At 47.0% G+C, this 12,286-nt stretch overlaps 1 protein-coding gene across 1 annotated transcript; it reads right to left on the bottom strand.

Annotated features, from left to right (window-relative positions):
• Positions 1-9,780: 9,780 nt before the first annotated feature.
• LOC115618669 (PHD finger protein 7-like) lies at positions 9,781-11,992 on the bottom strand. Its single transcript, XM_030510451.1, has 7 exons — positions 11,843-11,992; positions 11,670-11,759; positions 11,265-11,389; positions 10,750-11,016; positions 10,439-10,552; positions 10,168-10,286; positions 9,781-9,989 (listed from the first exon to the last, which is right to left on the bottom strand). Exons 1-7 carry the CDS (start codon positions 11,990-11,992, stop codon positions 9,781-9,783), a joined length of 1,074 nt encoding a protein of 357 aa, XP_030366311.1.
• Positions 11,993-12,286: the final 294 nt, after the last annotated feature.

The raw sequence follows: 12,286 nt of genomic DNA, 5'->3' as shown, positions 1-12,286 counted from the left end.
CCTCTGTGCTTGCAGATTCCAGTGTGCGCAGCATGCCTCCAAGTATATATTCTAGTAAACCGTTACGTCGACTCCTGGCCCATCACAGCAGGCACGCTTCCTGAGTAATGCCTGGGCACGGTCGGAGTGGTGTAGGTGGTTTGCGTGCAGCAACCCTGCTTTGGAAGATGAGACAATTTATTAGCATAGATGTAAGCCATTTTATGCCAGTTGGCCTCAGCACCTGGGAGTGTTCCTAGGCACGTCTAATTTATCACTATAGACACAGCCTTTTTGAATACCACTGCAGGATACCTTGGCAGTGCGCATGGTGCTGTGTGGCCCAGATCTATTTGAATATGAAAGCATCTTTTTGCCTTTAAAAAATATGAGTACATGCTGTTGTTTCAGGAGAGCTCAGTGTACCCTCTAGTAGCCTGGATGATGAGGCCATTCCCTGCTAGGAGAGCACCTGGCAGGAGATGGCTCATTTGTGCACTGACATGCTCCTTAATGGACGCAGAACCAGTGTTAGGCAAACTGAAAGCAAAATGGCACTCTCTGTAACCCAGCCAAGGTGCCAGGAAGCCTGGTGTTTTTCAAAGCAGTGGGGCGGGAGGTAAATGGCACAACATTTACCAGGATAATGCAAAGAGCTTTTGCCAGCGTGGGCTTAGGACACTATCAGTTCTCAGGCCTGGCACAGGCAACAAAAAAGCTCATCTGTCATCACTGGGAGCAGTCCAGAAGAGGTAGGCATTGCAATGGCTTTGTGTGCCTGGAGCTTTGTGTGGCAAGCAGCGTTGCACAAGGAAAGAGGTGAGGAAATGTGATATTGTGTTACTTTGTCACATCCATGCCAACTGGCAACAGCTTTATGTAATTTTGAAGTCTTTTGAAAGTTTGGAACAGCCTGCCTGTTTTTTGTGTTTCCTTAAGTACTTATCTGCCAATGGAGTGTGTAACCAAGGTCTGTATTACAGCAGGTAGGGTGTTTTAAAAGAATAAAAATAGCTTCGTTAAAAACTAAGTAGACAGTAAGCAAAGTTTGCAAATGGCACCAAAATGCCTGCCATGCTACCTGCAAAGAGGATCCCAGCACCATACAGTGTCACCTCCCCAGTGATGGGGAGTATTTTGCTCTTCTCCCCCCTGTTGCAGTGGGCAGAAGAGGAAGAGGCCAAAGGCCCTGCAAACATCCTGACCAACCTCCTGCCCACCACAGCACTTCCCAGGTGGTTTCTCAGGTCTGGAGTGCAATAGTATAGAAATGGTGCTGGAGTTAGAGAGATGTGCTGTAGAGTCCCCTCTACTCATACTTCCTCACCCTCCAGCTACACTTGTGGCACTCTGATACCACTTTACCCTCCTTGGCCATTAGCAGTCTGTCCCTCTTTCCTCTAGCTGCTTGCTCACAGAGGTGGCTGAGCTCCGACTCAACCTGTGCATCATTGTAGTTTCTTTTTCTTCCTCCTCTCCCCTGGTGGATGAAGTTCCCTTCCCCAAAGCCCTCAGTGGCTACTGTAGTCTAGAAAATGTGCAAATCCTGATCTACAATGAGGGAATCACAATATTTTCTTTGTCCTAGGAAAGTCATGAAAGAAAATACCTTTTCATGATCTTTCCTATAGCAAGGTCACAGCTACCTCTACAGTACCTCTGACAGTTCACTAAGCCTTTCTTTCTTGTTTCGATGTGTGTCTTCCAGAAGCGTTTGCCTCCTAGATTATTAGTTTGCAGAAACAACAGTTATTTATATAAAAATCAAGAAATTTTTTTTTTTTTTTTTTTTTTAGTTTGGCTGAAGGTCTGGGCAAACTTTAAACATTGCCTTTTTTACCAGTTATGGTCTTCACATCATAGTCCATTCATGTGCATTTATTGCAGGTGCTAAACTGGAAAAGGCAGTATTTTCTCTGCTCTCACATGAAAGTGTTTCTGTGCTAAAAAGCATTTGGTCACTTGGTGGTGGAATAGCAAATCAACGGATGAAGAAGGACTCCAAACAGAAAACACCCAGGATGCTGCCCGAATGCTGACATTAGTGTCCTAAACTCAGTACGTGGTATGCATAGATAGATAGACTATAAGTATACAGTCGGTTCTGTTATGTCTGCCATTTTAAATGCTTAAAAAGCAGTATTCATACCAGTATTTCTCAATTTGCCTAGGAGAACTTCTGCATTGCCATTTCAACCAGTATGTATCATCGCAATGCTATAAGTATGCCAACATAGCTGTGTGCATGGCTTAGCATTCCAGAGTAAAACTGGCTTTGTTTCTATGCAGTGATATGTTTCCCTGATCAATTTACACTTAAGCACAGGAAATCAAGAAAAGTGGCAATACTAGTCTTTTTTTCTGGCTGGTTGTAGGAAATGCCTTCTCTGGTTTTCACTTATGGCTTGGAAGAAATGGTTTTACTACCACTGAACCATAAGGGGAAGAGAGGAAAAGTAAAGAACAGCTGGGTTTAATGAGCTGGAACAGATGTAGGTATTAAAGCAGTGTGTGCACTTGTCATGTGAAGAGTACCTACATGTATATAAATGACGAGCAATTTAAATCAAGACTTCAGTTACTGTGTTTACAATGGGCATTGTACCCTGAAAAAGGTTCAAAACTTGGTGTCTTATTTTATTTGCCACAGATAAGTCCAAAGCAACTTAAATAATGGGGGTGTGAACTATCAATCTGTATTTTAATATGTGATGGACTTTTCATTCTGGCATATATCATGGCTTCCTTTTACAGCTGTCTGTTCCTCTTCTTTCACATTTTATGTCAGGCTATATGGTTGTTTCCAAGGCAAATTCCTATAATGCCGGTTAAGCAATCATTTATTCTTTTGAAGACTACTCCAGACGTGATGCCTCAACAGTTTTGTGTCTTTGTGCAGCGCTTGTGTGGCTGGAAAGGAAAAGCTTAAATCCATTGAAGAGAAATGTGATAGTTTTATAATTTCAGTGAAAGCATTAAAAATAAATCATATGTTAAGAGGATCTCCATACTTCAACACCGATGCAATTTAAGCGACAGGATCTGGAATTGGGCATAGAGAATTTTCTGTGTGGGATTAACGATGTCAATTTATATTTATGCAGATAAATTCAACTGCTTAATTTTAGGCTGAGATTAACTGTTTTTCATGCCGGTGTCTTGACAGTTTCCAGTACTTAAGCAAGACTGGGATGAAATCTTGATGGAAAACTTTTAATCATCAATTTATTCTTTAAATCAATGCTAATAGTTAGTCCTAGGGCTAGAAATTTAATAAAACCATAATGGTTATTAAAGATGGCTTAGAGGAATTTAAATGCCCCCAAAAGGTGTTGCTTTTGCAATCACGAGGGTATCTGTGTTTAAAATTCAAAACAGCTTTTTCTAATTACCCATGAAAAATTACTATTTCACTTTTATGGATTCAGTCCATGAAAGCCTTCCCCTACCTTCATACAGCCACCTGGAGACACATGGGCAGCAAGCATAACTAGCAACTGCCCTCTGGCCAGTGAAATCACGTGTCTCCAAAGGGGATTCATCCTGCGAGAATTCGGATGGTCCACTTTGTCAAGGGGCTGGTGCTTGGCAGGCGTTTATAAGGTGCTCTCTGCCAAGAGCTCTTTCCAGCAGATGGTAACAGCTGGGTTATGCCTGACTTCGGAAAAGTACAGAAGAAGCCCTTATGAAGGGCCCATTGTGTGATACCAATGGCTTTTTCTTCCAAATGGGCTTTTGTTGTACCAAGGCATGATTTACTCAGACTGTTGGGGAGGACATGCATTGAGGGATCTGCCTTGGTGCAGCTGAATATTGGTCTGGGTCCTGCACTACAGGAGAAGTCCCAGGGACTCGAATGGAGTGTGACCTTTGTGAATGTGAAATATATTCCTTAAGGTAACAGAGGTCTCCTCTTACTGCTGGTGTTGAAAATACTTGTGATACTGGATATTTTTAATTACTCCAAGAGAGGCCACTGCAGGACTATTTAAGGAAAAGCAGAAGAGTGCCTTGACTTTCTGTGCTAGTCTTTTTATTAACGGGTGGACCTATGCCACACAACACTTGATACAACAGATGAGTATGTAAATTATTTATCTCACTCCATATGTATATTATAAATGATCAGTTTAAGCTAAAATCATACAAAATATGTTTTGATTAGGTGTATCAATAAATGATGTTTCATTGGTTTGCTTTTCTAGCAATAGTCTTATTTTACTCATATTATGCTGTCAAATCATTCTTTAAAGCTGCTCTGGAGTAACCAAGAGCTTAATTAGCAGGCCCGCAATGCCTCAGCAAGCTGTATTTTCAAGTCCTGGTTGTCATCCAATATTGAAGAATCCAAATTTCATTCAAAGAATGTTTTCCTGACCGCACCTCTAGCACATGGCAGAGCTGTATCATCTGCCAGTTTCTGCAAAAATTCCAGTGAAAGGAGTTGATTGCAACTTTTCACCTTTATTCAGAGATAAATTACTGCACACTAAATCACAGTTGATTAAAGCAGATAAGGAAGGGGAAGGTTCTGGAGGCACAGAGATTTGTGGTATCTCTTGGTAAGATCAACATAGGGAGTGTCTGGCCTGTGGCCAGATCCTGAATTTTGGGGCAATTCTGGTGCTTACATACAATGGTCAAAATGTAGTTCTTGTTATGCGACATTTTTAACTCGCTTGTCTGCCTGTAATCCCCCATCTTTTTATTTTAAATACTGTGTCCAGTTGGAAGCACTCTTGACAGATAATGATTTAAATCTGTATGAATTTCATGGAGATAAGCATCTGGATGGAAAGTACAAACTGCTCTTACCCGTACTGTGAGAATTAATTGAACATGAAAATACTAGGATAGGTATTTTAATATCTTCTTAAACACGAGGGAATCCTCAGGAAATTAATACCATTACTTCTGCTGCTCAAAAACCTACTTGCTTAAGATGTGCCTAATACAAAAATTTCACCAGTCCAACCTAAGAGCAAATAAGGCAAATTCTTCATATTGCTTGGTGCTTGTGCTTATGTCTGTGGAACACCAGGCAAAGATCTACCTCTAAACCCAAGACCTTCAAATGTTAATGTGATACCTGATTTTCAGCCTTCAGGCTGAGAATAATATTGCCACATCTTACAGAAGGACAGAGCTTTTCTTCAGCAGTAAGCCTCTTGCTAAAAACCTCAAATCAAAGTCCAAAATGCACTAGATAACTAAAAGAAAAGATAGGTGCAAATTTTGCTGCAGTCTGTCCTACTGTAAATCAGGAGGAACCCCTTTTGTATGCAGTGGGATTAAACAGCAGTGTTACCAAAAGGATACAGGCTTGGGGTCTTGATGTGCCCTGACACAGTAGTTTATTCAGTTGTGGGCATTTTCTTCAGATAATTGCACAACAGACTGGTTGTGGCTGCACAGAGGAATAACACAATCATCTTTATTACTGTTCCACTAATACTAACATCTGCCAATTAGTGTTTTGTTACTGTCCAGATCCCCAAGTAAACTTGGACCAGTGAAGCCCCACTATAGTCCCAGCAGGTCCTGCATTCAGCTGTGGCCAGGCAACCATGCCAGGCAGCTCCCACACAAGAAGATATTATGCTGTTGGTTAAAGCCTGGCTCAAGTACTGCAGCCTTCCTGATCACGCTTTTGTTTTTATCTCTGGTTGTTTATATCTCCCTGCACGTTCTCTTTGGCTGTGCCCAGAAGAAAATACATTTTTGCAAAATGCAAATCAACTTCTGGCTTCATGGCTGGTGCCGTTGTGAGGGTTTTGGCTTTTATGATGACAGGACATTCTTCAATGCCTACATAGCCTGTTAGGGAGGGATGGGATCCATGTGTCTAGAAGAATCAAGGGAATCTTTGGCAGCAGGCTGTCCAACTTGGTGAGGCTGGCTTTAAACTGAAGGGCTCAGGGCAGGGTCCAAAGTGGCAACACTCGCACTGTTACAACCAGCTGGGGAATAAGCCAGGCCAACAAGAGCAGCAACAAATGTTCCTTAGCTGCACTGCCAAGATGAGAACCAGAAGACCAACCAGCTCAAGTGTATGTATACCAATGCACACAGCCTGGGGAACAAACAGGAGGAACTGGAGCTCTGTGCCCAGTCAGAGAGTTATGGTATCATAGGAATAACTGAAACATGGTGAACAATTCATCTGACTGGAGAATCACAATGGATGACTATAGGCTTTATGTAAGGAGAACCTTTAATATATAGAAGTCAACTATGGCAATTGTGGAAGCCCTGTTGGATACCTCTAGGTCAAGACCAGAGGGGTCCTCTCCAAGGGAGATCTTACAGCAGGCATCTGCTACCAACTTCTATCTATCTGGATTTCTCCAAAGCTTTTTATACGGTTTCCCACAGCCTCCTCCTGGAGAGACCTCTGCATTACAGTCTAGACAAGTGTTCTGTGTGGTGAGTGGGGAACTGGCTGACTGGCTGTGGTAGGAGGGTGGTCTTGAATAGCTCTTTTTCCATCTGGTAACCTGTTACGAGTGGGGTCCTGCAGAGATCAATATTGGGCCCTTTACTGTTTAATATATTTGTAAGTGATCTTGATGACGGGATCGAGTGTACCCTGATAAAGTTTGCTGATGACCAAACTGAGTGGGGAAGTGGACATTTTGGAAGGACATTCTAAACTATGCAGGAAGACCTGGATAGTTTAGAAGAGTAGGCTAAGAAGAACCTTATGTAGTTCAACAAAGACAAGTGTAAGGTCTTGCACCTGGGAAAACATAATCCAGGAGTACAGCACAGGCTGGGATCTACCTGGCTGTGATAGCAGCTCTGTGGAAAGGGACCTGGGGTCCTGGTGGACAGCAAGCTCAAGATGAGTAAACAGTATGCTGCTGTGGCAAAGAGAGCCAACAAGATGCTGGGTTACATCAACAAGGGCATAAAGAAGTCATGATCCCATTCTACTCAGTGCTTGTCAGGCCACACCTAGAATACTGTGTTCAGTTTTGGTCCCCACTATGCAAAAATTATATGGATGAGCCGGAAGGCGTCCAGAGAAGGGCCAAAAAGATGATCAAAGGACTGGGAAGCGTATGAGGAAAGACTGAGAAAGCCGGGTGTGTTCAGCCTTGACGAGAGAAGGCTCAGGGGAGACCTTATCATCATGTTCCAGTATTTGGAGAGTGGCTACAGAGAAGATGCAGATTCCCTTTTTACAAGGAGTCACATGGGAAAGATGAGGGGTAATGGGTACAAGATTCCGATTGGACACAAGAGGAAAATTTTTCACAATGAGAACAATCAGCCATTAGAATAATCTCTCCAGTGGTAAATTCCCCAACATTGGACACTTTTAACATTCAGCTGGAGAGTGTGCTGGGATATCTTGTCTAACCATGCTTTTGCCAAGAAAGATTGAACCAGATAATCCTTTAAGTCCCTTCCAACCTAGTATTCTATGATTCTGTGAAATATAAGGAAGCCACAAATATTGAGGGATCCTGCTTGTGTACTCCCTCATTCCAGAAATCAGGGGTTTAGTAAGCTGAGGTCAAGTGGAGGCACTGTACTCAACAGTGCCTCATAAACCTATTAATGATTTTTTTCTAATCCTGTTTTTAAGCCATTTATACATTTAAGCCTACTTGCATGTTTTCTTCCTGTAAAACTTTGTTAAAAGCCCCAGATATATCTATCTGGCTGGCAGAAAGATTTGGATAGTGTATTTCCAAGCTGTTGAGACAAGCATGTATGTAATTGAAAATTTGCATTCATACCTAGTCATCCAGCCAGGGAATACCTTAGGAAAAATTGGATGAATTACAACCAAATCTTAATCACTCAAATTTCAACAGTTCAGCACAAAGTCCTTGTCACATAAATTTGAGGAAATATGAATACTCTGTGAACAGAAAATAGCCAATTACATTCAGCCAAAGTCACTTGGGTTTCTTTAGACATCTTCCATCCAAATATTGATGGATATTGATTGAAAATATTTTCAAGTTTTTCTTATGGAAGCTGGAATGATTAAAACTATAAATTTTTACCTTTGTTTACAGAAACTTCTCCCTTTGATCCTTCCAGGCAGTACCAGTACACCATTGCTATCACTCTGTTTTTAAATACTGACAAGGAACCAATAAAAAAATTTCTGTTCTTCATGTCCCTTGCAGCACAAATTTCTATTTCATATAACCTAATGTCTTCCAGATTTGTTTTAGTGTTTCACCTTTACCTTTATGTTGAACCTTGCAGCCTTTTAGTGTACAGGAAATGATAAATTACACTAGTTTTGAGTGGAGAACATCTTTCTCTGTTTCCTGGGGGAAAGCAAAGCTGATATTATTTCACTCTCTGTGTGAAGCTGCTGTGTGTTGCTTCCAAACAGCTGAAGTAGCCACTGGAGTGATCCAAATTTAAGTAGCCTGAGAGCCTAATTATCTAAGGAACATTCATTTAAGCATATTAAAGAAAACAAAAAAAAAAAAGAAAAAAAAAAGTACCAGAAAAATTAATGTTGTTGTTGTTCTTCTTATTATTACTATTACTATTATTATTATTGTTCACAGTGCAGTGGGAAAAACATACTATTTCCACCTACAGTGCTTCTTCAAATTATCTGATTGTTTACCTAAATCCAAAGAGCACAAAAGCCCTTTGTTATATCAACAGCAAAAATCTGCTGGTTAATTGCTGAATGAAGAAGGCTGTGAAGCTGCAAATATGGACACATATTTTAGGACAGGAGTTGCTCCACTCCTGTTAAGAGCTGCTGACCCCCAGCGAGAGACCACAAACATGGACACAGCACACGTCAACGGTGGGCGTTTGGAGAGTCCCTGTCCCAGCAGCGCTGGGGCGCCTCCTCCAAATGCTCCTCTGCTACCTCTGAGGGAGAAGAGAGTCACGGCTGAGCTTGCAGGAAAGACCCGGAGCCCTGCGGTGTGGGGCCCCCCTCCTCCCTCGGCAGCCCCCTGAGAGCCCTGTCCCTGCCCTGCCCTCTCCACTCCGCACCTCACCGGGTCGCAGTGACACACTGTGCCCAGTGCTCCTTTTTGTAGGCCTGACCCCGTGGGTCACAGTGGCCAGAAACACAGGGAATATTGAGTATCAGATATATGTCTGAAAGGATCCAAAATGTCTAGATAACTCGTCAAAAAGAGGGTGACTAAGTTCTGTTTGCCTGTCCTTCCTCGCTGTCTCTTTGTGGGCAGAAAAGCCCATCAGCTGTCTCCCAGGTTCCCCTACCTTCCTCAGAGAGGATGCTGCTCCTTACCGCAATGAATCAGCTTTAAAGCTGTATTAAGACCGATCAGGAAGGCACTTCATGCGCACAGCACCTGTACGACCCCCTGTGGTTTGCCTGAAGGGCCTTGCCCAGAGGGGAGCAGAACTGGAGCATGTCAGAAGTCACTGGGACCGGGGTGCGTGACTTTGCGGGGCGAGCTGCGAGGGCCAGGCTGGCTGGGTGGGTGCAGGAGGGAGGTCTGGGGAAGGGGCTGCCAACCCCCAGGGAGAGGACAATGCTCTGGGCTCAGCCCCTGATGCTGCCCCTTGAGAAAGGGAGAGGAGGAGGAGGAAGCCAACAAACGAGCCTGCGATCTCTCAGTCCAGAGATGAAGGACACCTTTATTGTGCCGGCGGGCAGGCATCAGAGCTGTCACTCGGGGATGGAGCATGGCTGGTCGCGCGGAGGTGTCCAGGCCGTGTGTTGGGAGTCTGGGCCTGATGTTGCAAGCGGGAGCTCCACTCAGTGCTTGGTGATGGTGCTCTTGGTCCTCTCCTGCTCTCTTCTAGGCCGCGCGTAGGGAGTTTGGGTTTGACGGCTCAATCGGGTTTGGTTTTGCCGTCGGTCAGGTCCTGGGGGGCTGGAGCGGCTGCTGCCCTCTTGCACGGGGGAAGCGTGGCTTGGTCCCAGTGGTGCCTGGCTGCCAGTGCTGGGGCTGCTGGTCCCAGGTGCTGGGGAGAAGTGAGACAGCCCCGGCACTGCCTGGCTGGGGGGCCCCTCTTTGCAAGCGCCGAGCTGGCACCAGAGGCTGCAAGAGGAAGCAGGAAGGTCAAGGGTACGCTCCCCCAGGCCTGGGGAGGGATGGGCCAGAGAGGTGCCCCAGCCCTCCTGGAGCAGCGAGGCTCTGGCAAGCCCACACCGGGCACCCATGGCCTGGCCCGGCCCCTGGCCCCAGCCCAGGAGCACACGGGTGCTTTGACACTTACAGGTGCCTGCGCCAGCACAGGTGTCACACTCCCAGCTAGTTGTGCTGTGCTTCAGGGAGGAGCAGCGTTTGTGGGTGCCCTCAGCAGCGCAGGAGCAGCACAGCAGCAATTGCCAGGGCCTGGGGAAGGAAAGGGGATCATGGCTCTGAGGACAAAGTGCCCACAGCACGGGATCTTCCAGCAGAGCTCTTGTTCTCAGCCCTTCTGCTTCTAGCCCTTGGCGAGACAGAGATCCTGTGCTGAGCCCTGGGGTGCAGCTTTGTCAACTTACCCCTCTTGCTCTGCCTCCTCCCTGCCTCCTGGACAAAGGCACTGCCTGGCATCACAGCGGCTGTGCCTCTTGCGTAATTGTGCGTAGCCACCGTCTTCTGTCCATGATGGTCCTCTTTTGGTGAGGAAAGGGAAAATTGATGAGGCCCTGCTGCCCCGGCATAAGGCAGATGCAGGGCTTCCACATTCATCCCCACCACCCCGTTTCCAACACCTCTGTGAAGCTGAAGCTGAGACTCAGGGGACAGTGGAGGGCCATGACTGTGCACAGCACTGGGACCCTCCTGCCTTTTGTGCTGGGAAGAAACCAACCTCCTGGGGATTCGGATCCCCATGGTGCGCATTTCTGTCAGGAATTGATATTGATTTTGACAGTGCGGGCACGAGAAGCAGACGAAACCCGCATGGAGGGCATAATTCTGGACACAGGCCCTGTGGAACCAGGCGTGTTTGCATGCTGGGCACACCAGGGTCCTGTAGCTTGTTCTGCCCTCCACAAGCTCCAGGCAGATGAGGCAGGCAGTGTTCTCTGGAGCCACCACCACTGCCTGCTGTGGGCGGTGCTCCCAGCAGAAGGACCTGGGGAAAATGGAACAAGATGGGTGACGTGCAAAGCGCTGGGTCCTTCCCCGGTGGGGGCAAGGAGGGCGCAGGACGTGTTAAGGAGCCCCAGCCCCTTCCTGGCTCTGGCTCTGGCTCTGGCTCTGGCTCTGGCTCTGGTCAGCCACTGGGAAGAGTCACTGCAGGTTTCTTTCTTCTTTGGCTGGCCCAGGCAGGAAGGGTACTGAAAGCAAGTAGCCTCACGCACGGGGCCTGCCTGCCCTTACCTGTAGTGCTCAAAGAACTGGGTGATGCATCTACCCTCCACAGCACAGGGGAGATGGAATCTGCGTTTGCAGCCCTTCTGCCAGCAGGTGATGGTGGCCCCGCTCTCGCCACAGATGAAGCAGTCCTGGAAAGAGCAGAGCAGCCGCCATCAGCAGCAGCCTCAGGGCCTCCACAGCCAGCCCCACGCCTCGGGGCAGGGGGCAAGATGTGGCCTCTGCTGGGTCACAGGCCACAGATCCGCCTCGCAGAGCAGGCTCCTGTGCTGGAGCCTCTGTGGAGCTGCTGGGAGCAAGACTTTTGTCCCAGGGCTGGTTGGAAGGGCTGGGATTTTGTTCTTGGCATCTGGGCTAAGCTCCGGCCAAGCTCTCCTGGCACTAATCTCCCTGATCGTCTCAGGTGCTCACCTTGTACGCCGCCCGCTTGATCACGCAGCTAATATCCTTAAGATGAAACTCATCTGCAGTCTCTTGCTGTTGTTTCCCATTGGCGAAACACTACAGAAAAGAGAGGAGCCGATGAGGAGTATGCGGCAGGGCCTGCCTGTCAGAAAGCTGCAGCCAGCCCCACAGAAACTCACTAGGCAAAAGCGATGGGCACAGATCCCTCCGTTCCTCAGTTTGGGCCCGCAGATGTTTGGGTCTGCGTGTGCCCGGCGACACAGCACGCATGCTGGAGGGGAGAGAGCAAATGCCACCGGGAATGAGCACCTCTGCGGGGCCAGGGGCATGTCCAAGGGCTGCTCTGTCCATGCCTAGCTGGCTGCTGGGCAGGGCTGGACGCCTTGGAGAGCAAAGGGCATTGCAGGCACGAGTGTCCTGGCAGGTGCCTGCTGCCCGCTGCCCAACCTGGGCCCCTGTTGCCGAGGACAGGAGGGGCCCTGCCCCAGCACGAGTGAGGAGCTCCTGCCTCCTCCTGCCAACGCTCCCAGCCCCACGCTGACCGCCCTGGGAGCCCTTCTGCCAGCCTGTGGGAGGGGGACTTTGCTCTCACCCTGCTCCATCGAGTCAGGCGTCTTACACTT

This window comes from Strigops habroptila, chromosome 1, assembly GCF_004027225.2.
Source record: "Strigops habroptila isolate Jane chromosome 1, bStrHab1.2.pri, whole genome shotgun sequence".
In the NCBI taxonomy this organism is placed as follows: domain Eukaryota; kingdom Metazoa; phylum Chordata; class Aves; order Psittaciformes; family Psittacidae; genus Strigops; species Strigops habroptila.
The sequence above is the reverse complement of the archived record's forward strand: the minus strand, read 5'-3'. Positions and strand labels throughout refer to the sequence as shown.

What these genes read in the sequence shown, in the direction of transcription:
- LOC115618669 (XM_030510451.1), bottom strand. Translation starts at nt 11,992, where the DNA reads ATGCCCCTGGCCCCGCAGAGGTGCTCATTCCCGGTGGCATTTGCTCTC. An exon ending in CAGTTCTTTGAGCACTACAG is followed by an intron (nt 11,017 to 11,264) that starts GTAAGGGCAGGC and finishes CATTTTCCCCAG; the next exon opens with GTCCTTCTGCTGGGAGCACC. An exon ending in GGGATCCGAATCCCCAGGAG is followed by an intron (nt 10,553 to 10,749) that starts GTTGGTTTCTTC and finishes CCTCACCAAAAG; the next exon opens with AGGACCATCATGGACAGAAG.